Here is a 25,426-nt window from a genome sequence, read left to right as displayed (position 1 = left end):
TAGATTTTATGTTAAAATATAATAATATATTTTTAGCGAAATAGTATATATATATATATATATATATATATATATATATATATATATATATATACATATATATATATATATATATATATATATATATACATATATATATATATATATATATATATATATATATATATACATATATATATATATATATATATATATATATATACATATATATATATATATATATATATATATATATATATATATATATATATATATATATATATATATATATATATATATATATATTGTATTTACAGTCTCTCTAAACTGACCAGTTCTGACAGTGTTGAGTGACAGTCGCTCCTGTGGGAAATACAGATCCGTCCCACTCACACGGACACTGAGACGGAGGGATACAGGCATCACCTGGAGACGACAGACATCAGACATCCTGTATTCAGAAAAACTAAAACTGCACAGCAAACACGTAACTACTACAAACTGGAAAATGCATGAACACATAAGGCACACACATAAACACACTTCTCTTACCATGTCTCACAGTGCCATGAGGACAGAAACATCCCTCCACACAGGAGAGGGCGCTGCAGAGCGGATCAGACACAGAAGGAGTACCAGGACACACTGGAGAACAGGCAGGACCGCAGGCCTCATAAACCAAACCGTTCTCACACTGCAGCGCTGGACACACACAACAGGACAAATATTATACACACAAAATGTACAGAACTCATTAGGATGGGTATAATAGCTCACTGAGCAGACTCACGGCAGAGTTCCTGTGACCTCCAGCGCACATACGCTCCTCTGCGGTTACACTCTTCAGCATACACAGCTACAGCCGTACACAAACACTCACAGTCACCGCCGGAGTCACACCTGCAAAACACACCCAAAACTATTATTGCAAAATAATAAATAATAATAATAAATGTTATTTGTAATGCGCCTTTCTTACACTCAACAGTAAAAAACAACATTACTTCATAACAACAATCACAATGATAACAACATAACAATAATGGCAACAAACAACTGTAAAATTATAACTTAAAAGCTTCACTAAAGATATACATTTTGAGTAATTTTTTAAAACAATCAAAATTTGGAGCATTCGTAATTGGAGAAAGCAGAGAATTCCACAACCTGGGAGCAACACAAGTGAAAGACATCAGATCCATAGTTTTGAGTTTACAACGAGGCTGGTACAGAGTAAGAGAACCAGCAGAGCTGGTGTGGACACTGTGACCAAATTACAAATATAATCTGGGGCCAGCCCATGTACTGCTTTATAGGTTAAGATAAGAACTTTAGAATCAATGCGTGATTGATCTGTAAGCCAGTGTAGTTGAGAAAACACAGGAGTGATATAAATGCGAGATGGTGTGTAAGTTAAAACACAAGCAGCTGAATTTTGCGCATATTGCAGCCTCTTAATCAAATTTGCTGGCAACCCTGCAAAAAGAGAATTACAATAATCAAGCCTAGATGTTATAAACGGGTGAATAAGCCTTTCTGCATCACACATAGAGAGAAATGGTCTTATACCTACAATATTCAAAAAAATGATAAAAAGCTACATTAGTAACATTTATAAATGAGTGTTAAAAGTCAGGTGTGCATCAAAATCACACCCTAATTCTGCACCTTTACAGAAGGGAGAATCTGCCGCTCATCCACTGTAAGTTTAAAATTAATACATCTATTTACAGCAGTTGAGGTGCCAATCAGAAAAACTTCAGTTTTTGAACAGGTTAACTGTAGGAAGTTCTGTTTCATCCAGACCCGTTTCCAGTAAAACAAGCAGATAAAGTTGAAAGTGCTTATGTAACATCAGGTTGAGTACTAATGTAAATCTGGGTATAATCTGCATAGCAATGATAACCCAAACCATGCTTTTGAATAATCTGCCCAAGAGGCAACATATACAGTAAATGCTGAAAAGAGTAGGACCCAATACCGAACCCTGAGGGACGCCCAGCCGCAATGGATCAATCTGAGATCTATTTGTACCAGAATAAACAAATTGAGTGAGTTCTGAAAGATATGATTCAAACAACTTTAAAGCTTTACCAGAAAGACCAATCCACTTGTGTAACAGATGGTATTGAATGCAGCACTGAGATCTTACAAAAACAAAATGCTGCAAGCCCCAGAATCTGCTGCAACAAGGAGATCATTCATTACCCTCAAAAGGGCAGTCTCTGTACTGTGTCCAAGACCTGCAGTAAACCCTGATTGAAAAGGTTCTAGTAGTCTGCTCGCAGAGAAATTACTTTGTAGCTGACCAACTACCACACGCTCAAGAAACTTAGCAACAAATGGCAAGTTTGGGATAGGCCTATAATTAGACATGTCGGCAATATCACTCCCAATTTTTTTAAGAACTGGTTTGACTGCTGCTACTGTAAGTGCTGGGGGAGTAATCCCTGAAATAAGTGAAGTGTTCACAATCGCTTTAATATGATGAATAATAACTGGCAGATACTTCTTCAAAACATTAGTAGGAAGTGGATCAAGTATAGAAGATGAAGAATTCATTGCTGAAATCAATTTTGAAATAAAATCAGACAATCTAACAGCAGTTAAACAGAGGAGGGGAAGTCTAATAGCTCAGATGAAGCAGAGACAGATGCAATAGTGTTATAAATGTTCTTGATTTTACATGAGAAATATTTAAGAAAATCATTGCACTGCTCTGTGTTTAGGTGATAGGTTGGGTTAGATTGTTAATTGTATTAAACAATACTTGTGGATTAGAAACCCCATTACTAATGATTGTTGAATAAAACTCTGTTTTTACAATTTTTAAAGAATTATGGTACTCAATCTGATGCTGTTCATACATAAATTTGCGAACTGTTATGCCAGATTTCCTATATTTTCGCTCCAGCTGCCTACCAGCTGCCTGAAGCTCACATAGCTCAGGTGTATACCATGGAGAAGACCTCTTAAAAGAAACAACATGTTTCTTTATCCAGAATAGATGTAAAGGCAACATTATATTGGTCAATTGAGGTCACAACTGGTCCCCGATAGTATACATAAAAGTGTATTGGTCAATATCTCTGATTTTTCTAAAGCAAATTACATGCTCCTTGGTTGTCTTCGGAGAAGGTGGAAACACATTATAAGTACCGTATTTTTCGGACTATAAGTCGCACCTGAGTATAAGTCACATCAGTCCAAAAATAAGTCATGATGAGGAAAAAAACATATATAAGTCGCACTGGACTATAAGTCGCATTCATTTAGAACCAAGAACCAAGAGAAAACATTACCATTTACAGCCACGAGAGGGCGCTCTTTGCTACTCAGTGATAGACTACAGGAGCACTGAGTATAGAGCGCCCTCTAGAGGCTGTAGACGGTAATGTTTTCTCTTGGTTCATTTCTCACGGTTCATGTCAAATTAATTTAGATAAATAAGTCGCACCTGACTATAAGACGCAGTACCAGCCAAACTATGAAAAAAAGTGCGACTTATAGTCCGGAAAATACGGTAATAAGTTTGTGATAAGTTTGTGATCACTCAAGCTAGTCAATAGTCACACCTGCAGCAAGTAAAATATGAACAATAGTGATCCTGATGCATATGATACATTGAATATCAACTCTCAGTGAGTGTGTTTCTTACCCGCAGGCGTCAAAGACACACCAGTCGTAGTACTGCTGATAGGACACTTCTGAGTGGCACGAGCTAAACATCTCCTGACTGATCACCGCACACTTCTTTTTGGCCCATGTCACCCGGTGAGGGTTGATCTGAAGGTCAAGAAAGGTCATTTAACACTTTTAATAACTAGTGTGATAAACATTTATTTTATTCTTTATTTTCTCATTCTTTTAGTTTTACTTTGATTTTAACATTATATTAGTGCATGACATGATACGTTTGCTGTGAAGCACTCTGTAAAAATTTTAGCCTGTGTTAGATAAATTAAGTCTTACTTTAAATGTCCAATCAGAAATTACATAATATCTGTCGAGAGCGTTTTTGCCTATACTTTAAGGAAAGGTGAATCTTAGTAATCTTATTTGTCACCTAACATTTCCTGAGTTAATGTTTAATATGATTTTATTTTTAATTTTAGATTTTTCAATGCCAAATTTAAAAAAAAAATTTTTTTAGTAATATTTTAATGTTTTTAGACAACATAGTATATAAAAATAAAAATTATTTTTGAGTAAAATAGTATTTTTTATATCTTTTTTATGAGCATTTTAAAAATTATTATTTTGTGTTTTTAGTTTTAAACAAAATAGTATAATAAAATAGTGAATTATTAAAACATTATTTAATATGATTACATTTTCTTATATTTTTAGGCACAACAGTGTTAAAATATTAATTTTAATAATATTTTTTTTGACAACATAGTATAGAAAAATAAAAATTAATTTTAGTAAAATATTATTTTTTATATATTCCTGTTTTTTATGAGCATTTTAAATATTCTTAATATTGTATTTTTAGTTTTAAACAAAACAGTATAATAAAATAGTGAATCTTTTAAATATTATTTAATATGATTAAATTATTTTTTTTTTAATATTTTTAGGCAATAGTGTTAAATTAATCATTTTAGCATTATTTTATGTTTTTAGACAACATAGTACATAAAAATAAAAAATTAATTTTAGTAAAATTGTATATTTTATATTTGTGTTTTTTATGAGCATTTTAAAAATTATAATTGTAGAAAAATAAAAAATATATATTTTTAGTTTTAAACAAAATAGAATAATAAAATACTGAATTTAGTAAAATAGTATTTTTAAAATGTATTAAAATATAGTATATTGAAAAAAAATTTTGGTTTATGTTTTAACAGTTTATGTTAAGCATTACTCTCTTATTAACCATAGAATAAAAATAATAATCCACATTAGCAAGAATTTTGACACAGAATCAATGCATTCTTAAGCACACGCAATTACTTCATGGAGAGTTCATCCAAGAGATATAGGAGCATTTACTCAGTTCAGACAGTGAAAATGTAATTTAGAAAGAATTCGTTCATTATTTCTCTGATTCAGTTTGGTGCAGTACTACTTACAACACAGGGGTCACGGAGATCCTGGTCTGAGACGTCAGGGCACGACGGACTGATCTTCCAGGAGTTTCCGAACAGTTCTGGAGTGGATTCCATGATGCCTTGTCTTGTGGTGAAGTCATTTTCTGCATCTCCGTCAAAATTTCCACACAATCCTCCGACTTGGCCACGCAAGTGAGGCTTCAGCCGGACATAAACACGCATTCCTGTGTAACAGATACAGTGTTAATAAAAAAGAAAAAATCTAATAACTGATCATGGAATGAAATATGAATGTATATACCTCCATCCCAGAGCAGAGTGACTCCGAGTCGAGACGAGAGGGACACAAATAACCCCACCTGCTCCAGAATCAAACCACTGCCCGAATACAACTTTGGAAGAGTCACTGGAACCCCATTCACCATCACGGCTTTACCTGAGAGAAAAGAAAGTGCAATAACATAATATGAAAATATTACTCACATTAATCTGAATGCAATCAGATCTGATGTAACTTAAAAATAGCTTATTGTCACATCAATACAGTGCAAAATTAAATCCAATAAATAAATCTGGATATAATAGACTTTAAATAAATAAATAATCTAAATAAAATCAAATGAAATACATATACTTTAAAAAAAATTCAAGATGAACACAATAAATTATAAAAAAATTAAATAATCTAGATAAAATATCATTAAATATACATACTTTTTCACAATAAATAAATCTAGAAATAATAAACTTTTAATAAATAAAAAAATAAATACATTTGTAAATAAATAAATACGTTTGGATAGAATAAAATTCATTATAAAATAATTCATTAATTAATCCAGATAAAATTTAATTCCATTTAATACATATACTTATATCAGTCAATAAATGCATCTAGATTCATTAAACAAATTAATACAATTATAATATATATATAAATAAAAAAATGAAAATAGATAAACATTATACACTAAAATAATGCATATTACTTATAACATTAAAAAAAAAAAACATAAATAATAAATGACTTAAATACATATATACATATACAATATATATATTATATAAATGTATTAGTTTTATATAATTAAAGCAATAGTGCTCTAAGAGTATAACAGCTGCTATATTCACACTGATGAGTAACTCTGGTGTGTGTGTGTGTGTTTGACCTCTGAGCAGGTGTATGGCCGTGTTTCCCATGGTCAGCGTGACAGATTTGGTGCAGGTGACTCCTGTGCTGCCGCAGGGCACGTTCTCGGCGCTGACGCTGAACAAACCGCTGTTCTCCTGCACCAGAACATACTCACAGTCGCCCAGGAAAGAGTAATATCGGCCGTCAAACGTGATGTAGTGAGGGTCACCGGTGGCCACGCAGGTGCCAGAACACAACGACTGACCGCAGTGCCAGCGCTGCTCACGACACACACTGCCACGAGAACAACAGGTTTATATATGACTGTCACATGCATTTACCAAAGCACTAGACTTCATTTGACTTCACAGACTAAGCGTCCTTTCAGTGTTGTGTTGTTTTGGTTACCACTGGCTTCCAGTTTATGAACAAAAATAAATCATTAAACAATGTGACATATTTAAATATTATTTTTTCATTTCAGCTGCTCAGAAAAGTTGCTGTATTTATAGAACATGTTTCATGTTTTTCTATATATGCATTTAAATATTCTATTTATAGACCACATCTATTTAATTAAATATTCACACAAAAAAGTAATAAGAAAGATATATATATATATATATATATATATATAAATCAATTCCAGTTCCCGCTCACCAAGTGTTGCAGTCTTTAGAAATGGTGTCATTGGTGAAATAAAGTCTGCCGTTGTGATGACACGGACACTCGTCCGGCTTCACACACTGATCACCCTGAAAACACACACACACACACACACACACACACACGCACGCACGCACGCACACACACACACACACACACACACACACACACACACACACACACACACACACACACACACACACACACACACACAGGAGAAAACAGCATGAGAGACTTACTGATGTTATAATGCCACAAATCTGTTTTAAATAGAGTGCTAGTTTAGCCATTAATTACGTTTATGTCCTTTAAACCACATGTGTTGTTTGGTTTTAAATCAATATCTGTTTGCATTAATGACATCTATATGCTAATCTATTACCATAAGTCATAAAATGCAGACATACAGTACACATTTAATATTTACAGTCCTCAGTATTGACTCATCATGCTCTCAGTTTTGGTCCAATCAAATGCTTTCTAGAATGAGAAGGTCCCGCCCCCTAATGTTCCTCTAGCAGCAAGTCATGGTCATGAACAGGAAATGCATGAACAAACACATGAAGGAAAACTGTTCATGAAGGTGTTTCTGTAACTGAGAGGAGACTCACCAGCAGCACAGTTCCCTCAGGACAGACGCAGCCGTGGACGGGTTCAGCGCACGCGTCCAGAGGAGAGTTCGGACTGGAGCAGGTCCTCAGACATGATCGAGGAGAGAAGACCAGAGAGCCTGGACACTGATTGACCTCGGGACACGACAGATCCGTGCAGTTCCACACGCCACGCGCACAAACACTACAAACACACAGTTCACAAACATTACTGCACATTAGCTGTGCTTGATCGTGCAAAACCTGCTGCTGGAGTGATGTGAAAGAGTGTTACTACTGTTCACTAAAACTAAACTAAACTGTAGAAAAGGCCTGAAGAAATACACAACAGTTTCATTCTTTCAAATTGACTCTGTTATAAAACACAGAGATCATAAATCTCTTTCTGAGTTCTGTTCTTTCATTGTATGTACAGTTGTTTTGTTTAGAGGTCACACAGAGGTCACACAGAGGTCACACTGCTTGGTCCTTTCAAGAAAGAAGGAGAGTCAAGAAAGGCCAATAACTGAGTGTTTAACAGGTCAACAGTAAAGTTAAATGCACACAGTGTTTGTGACTGTGCATATCTTTGCTGAGGTCACTTCTCTTCATTTGTTTGAATTGTGTTTAAATCACAATTCTCCCCAAGATCACACAGGTGTCCTAGAGGAGCAACAGGTGCAGATAATAAAATAAAATAAAATAAAATAAAATAAAATAAAATAAAATAAAATAAAATAAAATAAAATAAAATAAAATAAAATAAAATAAAATAAAATAAAATAAAATAAAATAAAATAAAATAAAATAAAATAAAAAATAAAAGAAAAGAAATCTAGATTTTATATGTTTTATAAATTGTATATTATAATATTATTTATTATAATTTAAATAAATAATTTAGACATAAAATAAAATAAGATACATGCATTTTCAGCAATAAAAAAATACATCTAGATAAATAAATTATAAATAAAAAATATATTCTCAAAGAAAATTAATAAAATAAAATTATTCTAAAATGGCATTACATATTTATACTTTTATTAATTAATCAACAAATAAATGAAATACATATACATTAACACACAAATAAATATACATAGAGTAACATTTATTATAAATAAATAAATAATAAATCTAGATAAAATTAAATTAAATACACATACTTTATCAATAAATATAAAAAATATATCTGTATGCAGTTAATTATAAATACACGTTTTATAAATCATTCCAGTTAGTATTCAATCAATCAATCAATTAGATAGAAATTAATTAATTAATTAAATCTAGCTAAGTTAAACTTTGATTGTGACATCATAAAGAATTGCTAATGAACAATCTCAAAATCATCTGTTCAGCTGTTGAACCCTGAATCTGTAGTTTTTATCTGAGTGCATGGTCTACTCATATACTGTACTCACACATGTGGAAGGATGAGGAAACGCATTATAAAAGTGTCCGCTTGTACAATCTCAATCTGCGTTTCATTATCGGTCTGACCCAAACTCCAGATTACCACACGCAGCACGAGGAGCAGATGAGAAACACGCTCAGATATCAGCCTCCATAAATCACAGCGGTGCGTGTCGGCTGATCTCGAGGCACAAGAGACACAATGAAGTCAACCTATCCCAGACATGAGCCCGCGGGTCATAGAGTGACTTCATCAGATACCTCACACCTCACAAACACTCGCTGACACGAGACGGCTTGTGCAGAACCAACCACATGGCCCATGACCGGAGAAGAGTGTAAACCTTGACCAGTCACCTGCCGTGTTACTGGTTTTACATCAGCTCAAGCTGTGTGTTAAACAGAGGTGTGCTCAGATGCACCACCCAGAAAAAAATCTGAGGTCATACTTGACAATGCAACTGATGCAATATTTTATAAATAGCACATGCAATGTATATATACTGTATATATTCTGCTGATCAGAGATTTATGAATTTGTTTCTCTTTGGCCCACATACAGTACATGCATTAGTTTGAGTACAAAGGTAATTTTTGCTGGATAACTGCTGTGTTATCAGAGAACAGATGATAAAAGAACCATCAAACAGACAAGAGGCTTTTAACAACAGGATCATAAAAAACTTGATGGACCAACCTGTCTCTCTCACCATTGCTTCATTTTGCTTTATATCTCTCAATTTTATCTCTATTTCCAGGTCATATTTAATCCCAGATGAATGTAATGTAAATGTCAAATATATTTTAGTAAATTAAAATATGAAACTTTTTATTAAATCTTTTAATAAATGCTAAAATATTTAATTCAAAATTGAGTAAATGAAGCCAATACAGCGAAATGAAACAAATCACACACATATATATATTTATATATATATTTTTTGCATTAACATTTAATGGAGAAAATGCTTATTATTAATGAAAATATAGGTAAAAAAAAATCTAAACTGTTCTAAAAATTTTTTTTTATTTTTTAATGCAAATATTATTTCTTTCTTTTTTTCAGTTTTAATTTTGGGTTGAAATGTGGTCGAGTGATACTCTAGCTGGAATTCAAAGCAAAGCATGGAAATTGTATGGGAAATAAAATTAATTCTAATTTATAACTAAACATGTTTTCTCCAAATAAGTTGTATTAAAAAAATGATTAAGAAAAATGGAACAGTATCTACATTTATCACAATAAGCTGAATTTTCTCTGTTATTGCATGGATCTGAAATGGATCTAAAAACCCTCTGGTTACCTGCCTTGAGTCTAAACCAAAGCCCTGCCTATCTTGTCCCTAAGCCTCATGAGTGTGAATGAGGTGCTGTGATATCCTACCAGCGGTTGCAGCTCTTGTGTACGGTGCTCCCGGCGGGATGGAGCGCGTCTGCGTGTCTGCAGGGACACATGTCCACCGGCACACACTGACCCTGATCGTCCTGAGCCAGTCCGTCTGGACACTGACACCCCGGCACACAGACCCTGCTGCCCTCCTGCTCCTCACAGCTCCAGCCGTCCCACAGATCAGCGCAGGACGCCCCACACAGACGCCCGCACTCCTGATACACCTGCCCTCCGGAGCACTGCACCGCTGAAGACAGACACAGCACGTCATAAACATCTTTAATTAGACTGAATTAGACTATTTTCATCAGTAGTTTTGATATTGATATTCTCTTGACTCGCATTACAATGCAATCTGGGAATGTATCTGAGCACCTCTCAAATGTGTTACACCCCTTTTTACAATATTATTTAATACTACATAATATTTCATAATATTTATATTATTTTAAATAAGATACATATTATGTATTAACTTATAGAAAAAAAAAAAATATATATATATATATAATATTTTATATATAAATGTTAAACAATATCAAGTAATATTACAATTATCATGTATAACATAACATGCAACACACATAATATAAGCATCTAATAAATAATTTATTACAGAAGGATGTGCTTTTTTCAACTTTAACACCATCATTCATACAACACTATTACTTAAAATAATAATAATAATAATAATAATAATAATAATAATAATATTTTATAACACTAATATCATATAAAAGTGTCATTTCAAATATTATAATATAGTAAATTATAGATAATATAAATAATATTACAAATATCACATATAATATTAACATGTAACACACATTAAATTTACATTAAATGGTTTCTTACAGAAAAATGTGTGATTTCACAACTAATTATATATTAAATTCTAAAATATTTTGTATATATTATGTTATTATATAATTCATATATTTAATTATTTATAAATTAATATTTTTCATTTTAATAATAAATATTACAAATATCATACTGTATATATTTATTGCTACAAATAGTATAATATACTATTGCATAAAATAATATATTTTATGTATTGATAATAATGTTATTTATAATATTAATAATTATATTAAATGATATTCACATATTATTCTTAATATTAAAACCTAATATAGTATTAACGTAAATTTCTTGTAGCAGAATGTGTGATTTTACCACTTTGAATCCTAATGATTAAACATTAAATGATATTTAATGAATGTATTTAATGAATGCAACGAAGCGGTTTCTTACAGCAGAACGTGTGGTTTCTCCAGCTGAGCGGCGCCCCCTGTTGGGCACAGTGCAGGGCGAAGGCGGTGAGGACGGTGCACTGGCAGGAGTTCTGCGGTCCGCAGCTGCACACTTCACTGAGACACAGACGCATGTACGGCTCTCTGTCCACCACATCATGACACGCCTGCAACAGATGCTTCAGATTCACTGCTTGAATCGACCGCTTGAACAGTGACCAACACTACTGACCTGGAACTCACTCACCTGAAACACAGCGCTGTGAATCACAGAGCACACGCTCTCTGCGTACTGCCTGCGCTGAGTGTGTGTCCCGCAGGGGTCAGAGGTCACCGCCGAGGGGAGAGGGCATGAATCTGTTCTGAACTTGGCAGCAAAAGATGCCACGCTGTTCTCCACGTCACCTTCAGGAGTGGTGAAATCATCACGCTGACTCCAGGTCAGAGTGCCACATAAACCACGAACCTGACAGCACAACAAACTTCAGCTGAACTCAAATAACGCATGAATCTGAAGAGTTCAGTGTGTTACTGTGGTACCTTATGAGCGAATCCCGGCTGTAGGGTGATGAGGAGCAGAGGACCGTCCAGATGCCACATCATCTGAGCTCCAAACGCCTGGATCAGAAGAACACTGGATGAAGCTTTTCTGACCATCAGATCTCCTGTGATCACTGGCAGAAGCTCCCGCTGACCGTTCAGCATCACCGAACCTGAGACCAACACAAAAACACACTGAGAAAGTGTGTCTACACTACATGAAATTGAACAAAAGTGACAGTAAAGACATTTCAAATAAATGCAGTTGTTTGTGTTCAGTAAAGAATACTGAAAAATTAAAATATAAAATAAAATATTGTGCAGCACAACTGTTTTCAACATTGATAATAATCAGAAATGTTTCTTGAGCAGTAAATCAGTATATTATACTGATTTCTGAAGATCATGTGACACTGAAGACTGGAATAATGATGCTGAAAATACAGCTGTGCATCACAGAAATAAATTACACTTTAAAATATATTCAAATAGAAAATAGCTTTTTCAAATTGTAATAATATTTCACAATTTTATCTATTTTACTGTATTTTAGATCAAATAAAATCAGCTTTAGTCAGCAGAAGAGACGCCTTAAAACACATTTAATTATAATTGACATGGTATTAACAATAAACGTAACCAACCATGAAATATAAACTATTATAATAAATAAATAATACATAAATGAATTACAATTAATAAATAAACAAATGTATAAAACTACTAAACGTTTGTCTTAAACAAACAACCAAAATGTACAAATAATAAATACCAAAATATATAAAAGCAAATTAAATATAAATTTAACTAATAAATTAAATTTTAATTTTATTTTATATATTGAAGAGTTTTAAGGCACTTCTTTCACTTGCTTTTAAGATTTAAATACAAGTTTCAAATCTTTTTTAAATGCCACAAAACTTTAAGAAATCTACAAAATCTCATTAATTAACTCTAGATGTGCAGACGGATAGATGACCTGTATCTGTGACAGTGACTGTCGTATGAAGCGCAGTGACCGTCATTTCTCTCAGACATCCAGTGGCTCCTCCTGCACACGCTCCTCCGCTGATGCTAACAGAGAGCTTTTTATCCACAAAATCCTGCAGACACACCACAGAGATGCTTTCAGACGATCTCAGACACACAGTGAAGCTGTATATGCGTCTCCTCGGGGTCACTGACCTCTACAGCGGTGAAGCGGCAGTCTCCGGCCTGCAGGCTGTATCTCTTCTGATCGAAGGTGGTGATGTGCATCGCTCCGATCACAGCGCACTGAGCTTCACACTTCTCTCCAGAACATTCCCAATGACCGGCGCGACACACACTGGGAGACGGACACACAGTGAGAGGGACCTTCAGCTGAAGCACACAGACTGCAGTGGTTTCTGTCTGCGTGTGAGACTCGACTCACCAGGTGTTGCAGCGCTGTCTGATGCTGTCTCCTGCGCTGTAGCTGTGGCGTCTGTGGAAGCAGGGACAGTCGTCCCGTCGCAGACACTGACCTGCGTGCAGGTACAGACCCGGGGGACACTCGCACCCCCCCACACACTCGTCCCGACACTGACCCGACGCCGGAGGACGAGGAGACGAGCAGGTGGGGGGACAGGACGACACACAGTCAGAGAACACCTGAGCGCTCGGACAAACACGCTCTGAGGAGCAAACACAAGTAGGTTCTTAAACATTAATAAATAAATAAAAAGAATATTTAAAATACTATATATATATATATATATATATATATATATATATATAGCTTTAATAATTTATTAAAAATATATTTTTATTTGTTAAAAATATTTTAATAAATCAATGCATTTTGGGGGGGGGGGTTTAAGGGCATTACTTTTTTCAACTATAAGAATTGAAATAAAGCTTGGAGCAACAAAATCACATATTAATTAATTTAATATATTTTCGTACTAGTCATGCTATTTTTGTAGTATATACAACTTATATTTATTTAATATAATTTAAATACTATTCCATATTTTATTAATTTTTTGAGCATCTATTTTAAGTTTTCATTTTAATTAAATTGTTTTGTGCTTTTAACTTTAATTTACTATTTACTGTTTCATTTCCATTATATTCATATATATATATATATATATATATATATATATATATATATATATATATATATATATATATATATATATATATATATATATATATTAGTACATCAAGTTAAACTAAATTGCATTTAATTTTAGCAGACACTTTTATCCCAAACATCTTACAAATGAGGTCAATAGAAGCAATCAAAACCGACAAAAGAGAAAGTTTAAAATTTTATTAAAATGAAACATTAAAGTGAGTAATGTTGCCTTGGCAACTAGATGAAATAAAATATTTTATGTTTTATTTAAAGCAATGAAAATGATTTAGTTAACTATTATAACTATTATCATTTTAGTGCTTCCGCTTATTTTAGTCAGTTAGTAAGCATAGAATACCATATCCCATAATGCAATGCATTCAACTCCTACTTGGCTTGTGTAAAAATGTTGTGTAAAAAATAAATTTTTAGACAACAGTGTAACAAAAAATGCACAGAAATCATGTTAAAATTTCAGACAAAAAAATTACAGAAATATTATGTAAAAGGTCATGCAACATGCAACAGTGAGAAAATAATAAAAGTGCATAACTTATTAAATTTCACATACTATATTTATTAAAAATAACATGCGGACTATAGTATATGCAATACACAAGTATTGCATTCGGGAAATCATCATCTTAAGAAGTTCATCATCTTGGAAATATATTTTTAAAAATAACTAAAACTAGTAAAAAAATAAAATAAAAAATGTGTAGACTAAATGCACTGTAAGTTGCTTTGGATAAAAGCATCTGATAAATGCATAAATGTAGATGTAAAAAAATGCACTCTAAAAATGCTGGATTGTTTCAACACAATTTTGGGTCAAATATGGACTAACCCAATTGTTGGGTTAAAATTTTAATTTAAAAACAGTTGGGTTTGTCCATATTCGATCCCAAATTTGTGTTGAAACAATCCAGCATTTTTTAAGAGTGTATGTTTGAATATCACAAATTAAACCAACAGAAGTCAGTTTAAGTTGAAGTATGAAGTACCACAGAAGCCGGCGGTCCTCCAGCGGATGATGACGTGTTGTTGTACACACTCGCGCACGTAGCCAGCTAACGTGTCACACACAGCTGTATCTCTGTCCTTCACATCCACACTGCAGTACAGATACAGACACGTGTCGATATACGGACCGGGATCCACCTGAGCAGACCGAGAGGAGGTTAGTCATGAACTAATGATCTAGTTTATATTAGTTCAATCTAACCTGGTGATGGCAGTGTGAGAACGGAGTCTCTTTGAGACGGTGACAGGCTGTTTCTGCGTCCCGCCGGAGAGAAACATCACTGGACAGATCACAGCTGTGACCCAACTCTGCTGCATCACTACACACCTGTGTGTTACACATCACAACAATAAGACTACACTACCCACAATGCTTTAAGCCAGTTGTTTTTAATGCAATACAGTTTACGTTCATATAGCTCATTTCACTATACCTTTTGACTTTAACTTCATTCATTATTTCATGCTATAACATGTAATAAAGTGCAACTTAAAAAAAAAAAAACTCTTTGGATTACTGGATGACGTGCATTATATATAATGTTAGTTGAAGGTAAAATCATAAATATGGCAACCCGGCTTGAACTAAGTGTGATTTATGAGGTCAAATAGAACATGCATTAACGAAGCTGCTTTACTGTGTTATTATTGCTTGACAGCTTTTATCAGCGGATTTAGATTTTTTATTTTTATTATTTGAATCTATTTTTTTTATTTTAATGTAATATTTATTTATTGCAACTTTAACTCAACTCTATTTAGACAGTTACTGTATGCTTCCATCCAAAACAGCGTCGATGGTTGTTTATACCCTGTATAAATTGGTACGTGTAAACGTGTGAAATATATGATTACTGTATGTAAACAAAAAAAGGTGTTTCCTACTTGTCCTTGCTGATCTTGAACACGCCATGAGTTTCCAAAGCTGGCAGCGTACTGAGACACACTTCCACTGCTGGTAGTGAAGTCATCTGTAGGAAATAAAAACATTGCATTGCATATTGCATGAAAAACACTGCAAGTATATATTGCATTAGAAATGCATGAAAAGAGTGAAATATCACATTTTGCAGTTAAGTCAAACCAAGCCTGATGTTCTCACCATCCGGGTTGTTGTTATAAACGCCGCAAAGCCCCCTGGTGGCAGCGAGGTGTTCAGCGGTAACCGTCAGATAGACGGTGTTCTCCATGTCAAACTTCAGTCTGACACCCAAACCACTCTCCACAAACACAAAGTCACCCAGCCAGTGAACGCTGACTCCTGACGGCACAAGAAACACACTTTTATCACAGAATACACACACATATTGGCTTAGTAAACAACATTAAATGCAATATCTTCCTGAGAATAGAAATACTCCATCCCGCCTTGTGCCATTGTTCAAAAAGGAAGTCAGGGTTATTATTATTGTTAACTAAATCAAAAACTAGAGTTAAAACTATGAACAGCAATTTTGTTAATTAAATAGCCTGGCTTCACAGACAGGGCTTAGGTTAAGACAGAATTAGGCAACAGTTGAAGAATTTTTATAAATGTGGTTTAGAAAATAAAAACTGAAAGAAAAGGTAAGAAGAGAAAAGAAAAGAAAATTTTAAATTATAAAAATGTTGCCTTTGCAACTAAACAAAAAAACCGAATTAATACTATTACGTAATAATATTATTAATTAATAATGTTAATTAATAATATTACAAATAATAAAAATGACAAAAGCACATAAAAAAACTACAATTTAGATAAATAAATAAACCTGAAATCATTAAAATAAAAGCTTTTTCTAAATACTGATAAAACTATAAATGTAACATAACACTGCACCAGATTTATGCCATTGGTTAAGGATGAGTTTTGAAACTGTGATATATAACATGATACACTGTAGTAGTAGTTATCAAAGTAGCTGTGTGTTTTTCATACCGTTTTGCAAGAGAGGTTCACCCTGCGCTAGTGTTAAACCATTAACAGTCATATTGGTTTTATGTATTGACACCAAGCCAAGACCCAACATCAGCCGCAGTCCCTAAAACACAAAACAACCTCATACACATCAGCCAGAACCACCAGCTGTCTGCAATTACTGCTGGACGCTGCACAAAACACAAAAAACAACCATACACAACATAAAGAATCACCATCATATCCCAAACTCCCAAAACATATTATATGCTTTGTGTGTGACTGATGTTCAACACAAGCTGCCAAGTTTCTGGCTTGTTGGTTTCATCGATTTCTGTAGAAGCAGATGTCCATGTTTGATAAATGATTGTTTTGTTTCCTAGAAATCTGATGTGCTCATAATGAACTGAAACAGACTGAAGCTAGATACAAAAATAAGTGTAATGAGAATATAAGCTAATTTTATTCAACATATTATTTTTTCATCAAACATATACACTAAACATGTTTCCTGAAAATATTCATAGAGGCTAAAACTTTAAACTGAACCGCTGCAACAATTTCAACATAACAAAGGTCTCAGGGTCAACATGAAATTAGCACTTGCAACCAATTTTAATCCTGAATGTGATGTATTTTACTGTAAAACTGGATATTCAGCAAAGATGTGGGACTTGATTGCATACATGAAAAAGAAGGAACATTCTTTATAAATGGTTCATTTTCAATGAAAGATGATGCTTAGAATACACTCGTCATTCACAACTTCATAAAGTAAGAGGAAAAGTCTTTGGGAAAAATGTACTTGTGATGAAAGATTATGATGGCAAAACTTGTTTTTAGAAATAAAAATGGTCTTTAGAGAAAGTAAATGATACAAAATAAGTCCAGCAACAAGAATTAGGACAGTAAATGTGGTTCATTTTGATGTTATGTTGACTTTAGTAGACTGTATGTTTGAGTGAATATACTCAGAATGCATTAAATGCAGTTTGCAACCAATTTTGCCTCTGAATGTGATGCATTTCAGGCTAAAACTGGATTTTCAACAATAAATAAAATGCAGTATGAAACTTGCTTTTATCCATCCATCCAAAAGTCTTTGAGAAAAATCTAAATGTACTTTTTGAAGAAAGATTAATGAAGATGAGAGGAACATTAAAAAAATAATAATATTATAAATATTTTGTGCACAATAAGTTTTGAGAAAATTAATAAGGTCTATTTTGATTTAATTAGCATGAAATGGCGTTTGCAACCAATTTTGCATCAGAAATTTTATTTAATCCATTAGGAATTAATTTGATGGATTCTTTTGATGAAAGATTATTAAAACAGAACAGAATTTTTAGAACAGAACAGTATTCAGAATAAACTAATTATGCACAATAAAACCAGAAACTAGTACTAAGAAAGAAAATATGATCCATTTTGAGTTCATGATGATTTTTCTAGATATGAACTCATAGCGAGTGTGTGTTTGTACCTTCCGGCAGTGTCCCGCAGGATCACACTCTGTGCTCATGTACACGGCCCACGTCCCGTCCGTGGATGAGGCCAGCAGGTACGTGCAGCTGCCCTGGAAGTGGAAGTGTTTCCGGTCAAAGGTACGGTAATGTGTCCCGCCCCAGCTCATACAGGTGCCAGACACCTGCGTGTCACGAACACCACGAAACAGCCCTCCACGAACCACAGGAGAAGAGCTGACGTCTGAGGAGAGACAATGTTTGAGTCAGTAAAGAACCAGGATATATAGCTTGAGGAAAATATTGCATGTTTTTTTTTTACAGTTCTACATTAATTTAATGTGATGCATATTTGTCAATCATACATGAAGGAAACAGGTCAGACTTCTGTAACCTTACTAAGAAACCAAATGTTTATATTTGATTATAAATAAATCCAATTCATTTAAATTGTATGCATTTTAACTGGATTAGTCAAATAATTTCACAGCCAAGTTCATAATTTTTTAATGATCAGTTTTGCATCTATTTGATATTACTGAAATGTTCAATCATGGCGAGTGTTTTTCCATTATTCAAAATAATTATATATCAAAATAAACAACCTAATTCAACTTCATTTTTACAGTTCTACATGATTCAACTCAATTTTTAAAGTCTGTTTAATGTAATTTAAGTTGAAATGACTTACATGGCCAATTTAATTATATAATTTTTTTTTACCATGTAGTTAATAAACATGATGATAAACTATGCCATGATGTTTTGAGTGCAGAAAACTGTTTTAATTTATGCATTACTGACAAATATGCATCATATTAAGATTATTAAAAAGAGCAATAAAAGAGTAATAATATTCAAGTGCTATGACAAGTCTCAGTTAGCCTAACACAGTACACATGGCAATTAATATATATATATATATATATATATATTTAATAAATAAAAAGAAAACAAGTAGATAGAATAGAAACAGAAGAGAGAAAGCTAGTGTTAGTGTTAGAGGCCTTTTTTAAAGAAAACAAGCAGTTAGAAAACATGTGCGAGTGCAAGAGTGGGTCAAGTGTTTTTTTAAATGAAAAAGAAAACAAATAGCTAAAATAGAATTAGAATAGAGAGTGCTAGAGTTAGAGGGTCAAATAATGATGAAATAGATGTGTTTAGAGCCATGTCTTAAAGAAGGCTAACACATTTCAAATGCATAGTCTTAAATTCAGGCCTGAATCGGATTTTTTGGGGATAACCTGGCAGGAGCGTGTAGGTGCAGGACAGACAGGTCTGATCGGATGCGTTTCTCCAGCTTAAGCCCCACAGGTTACTGCAGCATTGCTCCAGAGCCATCAGAGACGAGTTCTGAAGCCCAGGAAACTCCTCACACGTCCAGGTGGAGAAACACTGACCCCGGACACCAACCCCTGGATAGAGACAGACAGAAAAACTCAGAAGCTATGACCAGAAATAGACAAATACATGTATAAGACGTCCTGTGCATAATGTAGAAAGAGAAATGTGAGCATATTCTACAACAAATTCAACATCTGATATCATACGTAGATTGTTCATCTATCTGATCTCACCCTGTGAGCAGTCAGGTCCGGCCCAGCCTTCACAACACTGTCTGACCGTCCGGTTCACCGTCTCTGTCTCAATGTCTGGAGGTCTGACAGGCAAAAAGGACACTGATTTTATGTTGACTTTTGGTTCTGGTGGACAGTGTCATCAAGGAGTTTTTAATAAGACTCTCAACAAAAACTTTTAACTAAGTCCAAATATATTTCTAGTAATTCTGATGACAAATCCGCGAATTTTCACTACTCCAAGATTTTATTATCTTCTAGAAATGACACTGTTCAAAAACAGTCTTCATATATCCAGGTTTTCCCATCACTTTAAGACTTAAAATAAGAAATATGATGTCTCTTTTCATCTAGAGTTTTAGTTGTTTTAGCTCATTTTAAGGTTTGTTAATCATGAAGCCCCCTTGTCGAGAGCCACCAGGTTACAACAAAAAAGTCAGTTTATACTAAACCCTCCCTTTTTTTACAGTCTGTGCAATCCTAATATTATTGCATATCTTTGACATAATTGATGAAACGCATCTAATCTGACAGAATGAGTGGGATACTGATGACTTCCTCACTTGAATATGTAACAGGAGGCTTTAGGTCCCTGTCTCTTGTAATAAAGTGCGATGCCGTCGTCTCCTCCGTGTTCATGCCTCATTCGCTCCACATCCAGCCTCCAGCCCTGAGTGTTGAACTGATAAACGGTGGAACATTCCACCTCACGCTGATCACGGGGGGACACCAACCTCTCCACCTTCTCCTCCACCACACGTTCACACAAGTGCCTGGATCAAGAAGAGTTTGTTTAAATCACTTAGCCTAAGATTAATAAAGCTTGACTTAACAAACAAACAAACAAAGGCTACAATTTAAAAAACTTAAATCAGTACTTGTGTTTCTTAAAGTTAGGTTGTAGTAAAACATCTCACCCCATGACCACGACCACATTAAACCCCAGAAGAGACACGAGCAGAAACTTCATTGTGTCTCTGAAGAGCTGAAGTTCTTCACCATCAAAGTCAAGAAACTGCAATTAAAGAATTTATTAAATTATCTGAGGGTGAAACGCCCATTGAAAACAATTATTTAGATCTAAACAATACAGTAGATTTAATTTATACTAGTACCAGTCAGAAACTTGGACACAAATTTGTTTCTCATGATCTTCAACTGCTTAAACTTCTGCTTATGAACTTGAACTTAGTTTAAAAGACCATTTAAAGTGTGCCTACATATTAAGATTTTTACCATTTACAAATATATGTTTATATATTGTACACACAGCCACACAGATGCCAAAAATTCTAAAAATAAATATATAAAATATATATTTTAAACTATATATATATATATATATATATATATATATATATATGTATATATATATGTACTACTATATAACTATATATACTCCAACTATTCATTTAAAATGGTATAAATGATATATGGTGATATATATATGATTTATATATATATACTCGGAGTACATATGTTTTGAAAGAGAGAGTAAATAGTAAAATTCTACAGATCTTTTCTAAATGTCTTTAACAATTATTTAACATGTTTTTACATCAAGTTATGAAGTTGAAAGTGGTCAAAATCACCATATTTATTTCCTAATAATAAACTTTTTGTTTGTTTGTTTGTTTGTTTAATTTTTTAATCAGATATGTTTTAAATTGGTAGACATTGATAACATTTCACATAAAATCTAAAAATAAAAAAGAGGCAGAAGTTGAAGGTGAAATATAGTAATTATTTAAATAAGCATGAGTGAAGTGAGTTTTTACCTAAGTCGTCAGAGTTGATCAGGAGCTCTGCAGCACAAAACGTCTGAAATTGATTCCTTTGTCTTTATTTATTCCAGTATTGCTCTTATTTTATTCCATATCCATAAAGCAGTAGATTTGTCTCCGTAATAACTCTTGTCCACAGGTGTTGGTGGTTATTTGGTCAGGTTGTGTGCTGGTTGGTAGGTTTTAAATGGTGAGGATGGACAGTCCCTTGGCAGCAGGTGTAAGGCGTGTTATTGGTGGAAAGTCCGGTGGGTCACAGCTGTACATGCATCCATTAGCTCACCGTTTGATGACATCAATGTTTAGTAGTACTCTGTCCTAACCGAGGAAAGGGGTAGTGAAGTTACCAGTATCCCTCTGGTGGAGGGCTGTTTGTGCAAGTCTAATCCTGTAAAGACTCACTTTGGTGGAAGGATTTCAGGGGCGTTTATTTAATAAAGTAAGTCAATAGGTGAAGACCAGGGGGCATGTAAACGCAACCAACATCACTGGCCCAGAGCTTCAAAAGAGATTTGGGGGTGTCCAGACACAAACACAGCTGCCACCATCTAAAATTTCCAACAGTTGGAGAAGATTTCCTCTTTATTTTAAAATACATGGCTTTTTAGGATACTCTTTAATGATGAAGAAGAAGAGTGTAAGGAGTAGTGTATGTCTTTCCATCCAAGATCCATGCAGTATTGTGTTTGAACGCGTGACCTCTGACCTTTACAGGAGGTTTGTAGTTTTCCATGTTAAAATGCTTCCTCCAATCACAGTAGAGTCACTGTTAGTCGGTTTGACTTCCTAAAGTGTGTAAACAAGAGAGGTTCAAACATTGAACCATTTGTTTGAGTAACATTAGGTTTTCGTGTGTTAACACTAGTGGTACAGAATTTACAATCTTATAATTCCATACAGTTTTTCTATTCAATATCTGTAAAATATCATGCTTGAATGAGTGACCGCTGACCTTTAGATGAGGTTTGTGTTCTCGCCATTTAAAACCAACCAACCAACCAACACATAAACTGACATAAGAACTACCCAAAAGCCTATGGGAAAGAATGAAAACTGAAATTAAAAGTGAGATATAAAAATAAATTAAGTGAGCATAAAGAGCAATACAGGAATATATAAAGGCGAAGGGATAAGTGTGTGAAGATCTTAAAAGAACATTTTGTGCTTAGGAGCCAAGGAACGCTGTGTCCCTACCAACATCCAGTCACTACTAAATTGTCTCAAGCAATATTTAAAAAAATGTAACCACTGTGGTTGAAATTTTGAAGTGAGTCATACCACTGATATTACCAGAGAATTTAGCAAACCGCTAGAAAACCAAGCACTGTTCAACATTCACTTCAATGGTATGCAATGACAGAATTTGTTTTTGTTGTAAACATAATGCTTTTTCACTTATTTCACTTAATGTCATAAAACTAGTGAGATATTCCAGTAGTAGTACTGACATAGTGTTGTAAACACAGCTTGAACAGCTCCAACTGATTAAAACTCAAACTTAATTCACTAGTAATAACATGTAAAATGAGCCATTCTTTTTAAAAGTCTGATATTGATATAGCAACATTAGCTTATGATTCCATCCAATTTCTGCACAATCCTTGCAATACTGTGCTTGAATGAGTGACCTCTGACCTTTAGTGGAGGTTAGACTTGCTCTAATCCCAGTTTGACATGTAAAAGTCACTATAGGTTATTTGGTTTGACTTCCTGAAGAGTGTAAACAAGATCAATTTAAACACTGCTCCATTTGTTTGAGATTAGGTTTGCATTTTCATTTTTAACACTAGTGGAAAGTTAAAAACTTACTCTGTCATTGGCTTAAACAAGGAATCTTACCAAAGAACAGCCTCTGTTTTGTGAGTCAGCATTTTTTGCCTTTCTTATTAGACTAATTATGTTTTGTTTGAGGAAGAGATGTGGATGGCACAGATGCATAATAACTAAAGCAAACGGCACACACAGTCGTAGTTTGAGAAATAGACATAAAATGTGTGTCAAAAATCAGTTTGTAAACAACATTTGTATCAATTTGTTTCCACAGCAAGCATTTTAATTTTTATTTTGTTTGACATGCTACAGTTACAAGCCTCTGCATTAATTTGTTCATGATTTTTTAACCATGATTCTTGGGAAAAATTTTTAAATTATTATTATTAAAGTTTTAAATAATGAGTCAGAGTTTGAAATAAATAAACTAGTCTTTCCAGCTAAACATCTGCATCACAAAAATGTATACAGCCAAGGCATATGTGTTAATATTTGCAAAGCCAGAAACCTGATTTTTATATCTGGAGTAAAACTGTTGAAGTTTAAACATAACACAGATATGGTCTCATAAAACTGAGGGCCAGCAGAAAAGATCTTATAAACTTAAGACAGTAATATAAATACTGCACATATAACAGATTACAGATTACTACCTTCAGATGGTGATTGAAGTTACTGTCATTATGCTTTCTACAGGCCAGGGTTATGAAAGACTCAAGCTAATAATTAACCATAAGAGTCTCACATTAGGTGAGGAATGATGGGCTGTTTCATATCAGGTGGTTCTGACCAATTATATGTGCTGTGAAACTATCAGCCACTACAGTGTAATAACAGCTTCAGCTGCATGTCCAATTCCCAGTCCCACATTGCTCACACTGTAATTCACTTCAGCTGTCAGATTTGTGTTTCACCCTGTTGAAAAAATGCATATGAGCTGTATTGATCTAACATATGTGAACTGAATTGCATGTTCACTGCATTTTAAAGTTTCTTCAACAGGGTTATTATTTTTCATCATAACTCCACATTGCATTAATTTCCTAGTTGTAAACATCTGCTTCATTAGTACATTTGAACTGGACTTGCCTTTGAAATATATTTGATATGTCTGGCTTCACCACTAAATGTCTTACCTGAAAGTGTGAAAACTGCACCTTAATTCTGGATGCAATAACATGCAATAACTGTGCATGGAAAACATTCAACATGCATTCGTTGCTAAACTGGTATTAATCTGACAATACCACATTTAAATAACAAATGCTGTTAATGGCATCTTTTCATGCCATATTTGTTTTACATTATCTTTTCAACTTGCTTTATGCTGTACATTTACATTGCATTATTTATCTAACTGTATATAATTCTCTATTGCATATTCCACGTTCGATGTTGCATTTTCTAATTTGCAGTGATATAGTGCACCATATGTCACAACCAACTGCAATATGTGTGCCAAAAACTATATTACTAAAGGTGTATTGTTTTATTAAAATACAGATATAATTGAGGAAAATATGAGGTAAAAGAGGTATTTTTCTTCCTGATATCTGAAAATTGACCAAAATGCAATATATGTGTTACATATAAACAGTGCAAACACCTGTCAGCATGCAGCTGTGTGGTATTATCAATTTTACACTGAAACAGATTATGATAGTCTGATACCCCATGAAACATCCACAAATGTGCACTGATTATGCAAGCAAACCCATCAATCATCTCTTGCTTTGTTCTTCTGAAGTTTTATGACCTTCTGCTGGCCAA

The 25,426-nt window shown here is 33.8% G+C and overlaps 1 protein-coding gene across 1 annotated transcript in view; it reads right to left on the bottom strand.

Annotated features, from left to right (window-relative positions):
* sspo (SCO-spondin) overlaps positions 1 to 22,619 on the bottom strand; it is an 88,069-nt gene extending 65,450 nt beyond the window's left edge. Inside the window, exons 1-27 of the mRNA XM_059524213.1 lie at positions 22,593 to 22,619; positions 21,020 to 21,117; positions 20,666 to 20,875; positions 20,103 to 20,185; positions 19,770 to 19,940; positions 18,546 to 18,769; positions 17,081 to 17,183; positions 16,265 to 16,423; positions 16,048 to 16,133; positions 15,365 to 15,490; positions 15,144 to 15,300; positions 13,450 to 13,690; positions 13,221 to 13,362; positions 13,015 to 13,138; positions 12,036 to 12,208; positions 11,743 to 11,961; positions 11,497 to 11,662; positions 10,231 to 10,483; positions 7,449 to 7,632; positions 6,832 to 6,926; positions 6,209 to 6,465; positions 5,341 to 5,475; positions 5,061 to 5,263; positions 3,638 to 3,765; positions 770 to 879; positions 532 to 681; positions 312 to 405 (exon numbers count right to left, since the gene is read on the bottom strand). Coding sequence (XP_059380196.1) covers positions 312 to 405; positions 532 to 681; positions 770 to 879; positions 3,638 to 3,765; positions 5,061 to 5,263; positions 5,341 to 5,475; positions 6,209 to 6,465; positions 6,832 to 6,926; positions 7,449 to 7,632; positions 10,231 to 10,483; positions 11,497 to 11,662; positions 11,743 to 11,961; positions 12,036 to 12,208; positions 13,015 to 13,138; positions 13,221 to 13,362; positions 13,450 to 13,690; positions 15,144 to 15,300; positions 15,365 to 15,490; positions 16,048 to 16,133; positions 16,265 to 16,423; positions 17,081 to 17,183; positions 18,546 to 18,769; positions 19,770 to 19,940; positions 20,103 to 20,185; positions 20,666 to 20,875; positions 21,020 to 21,117; positions 22,593 to 22,619 — 4,118 coding nt within the window. The remainder of the gene's footprint in view (positions 1 to 311; positions 406 to 531; positions 682 to 769; positions 880 to 3,637; positions 3,766 to 5,060; positions 5,264 to 5,340; positions 5,476 to 6,208; positions 6,466 to 6,831; positions 6,927 to 7,448; positions 7,633 to 10,230; positions 10,484 to 11,496; positions 11,663 to 11,742; positions 11,962 to 12,035; positions 12,209 to 13,014; positions 13,139 to 13,220; positions 13,363 to 13,449; positions 13,691 to 15,143; positions 15,301 to 15,364; positions 15,491 to 16,047; positions 16,134 to 16,264; positions 16,424 to 17,080; positions 17,184 to 18,545; positions 18,770 to 19,769; positions 19,941 to 20,102; positions 20,186 to 20,665; positions 20,876 to 21,019; positions 21,118 to 22,592) is intronic.
* Between the last annotated feature and the right edge of the window lie 2,807 nt (positions 22,620 to 25,426).

This window comes from Carassius carassius, chromosome 35, assembly GCF_963082965.1.
Source record: "Carassius carassius chromosome 35, fCarCar2.1, whole genome shotgun sequence".
Taxonomy (NCBI): Eukaryota; Metazoa; Chordata; class Actinopteri; order Cypriniformes; family Cyprinidae; genus Carassius; species Carassius carassius.
The sequence above is the reverse complement of the archived record's forward strand: the minus strand, read 5'-3'. Positions and strand labels throughout refer to the sequence as shown.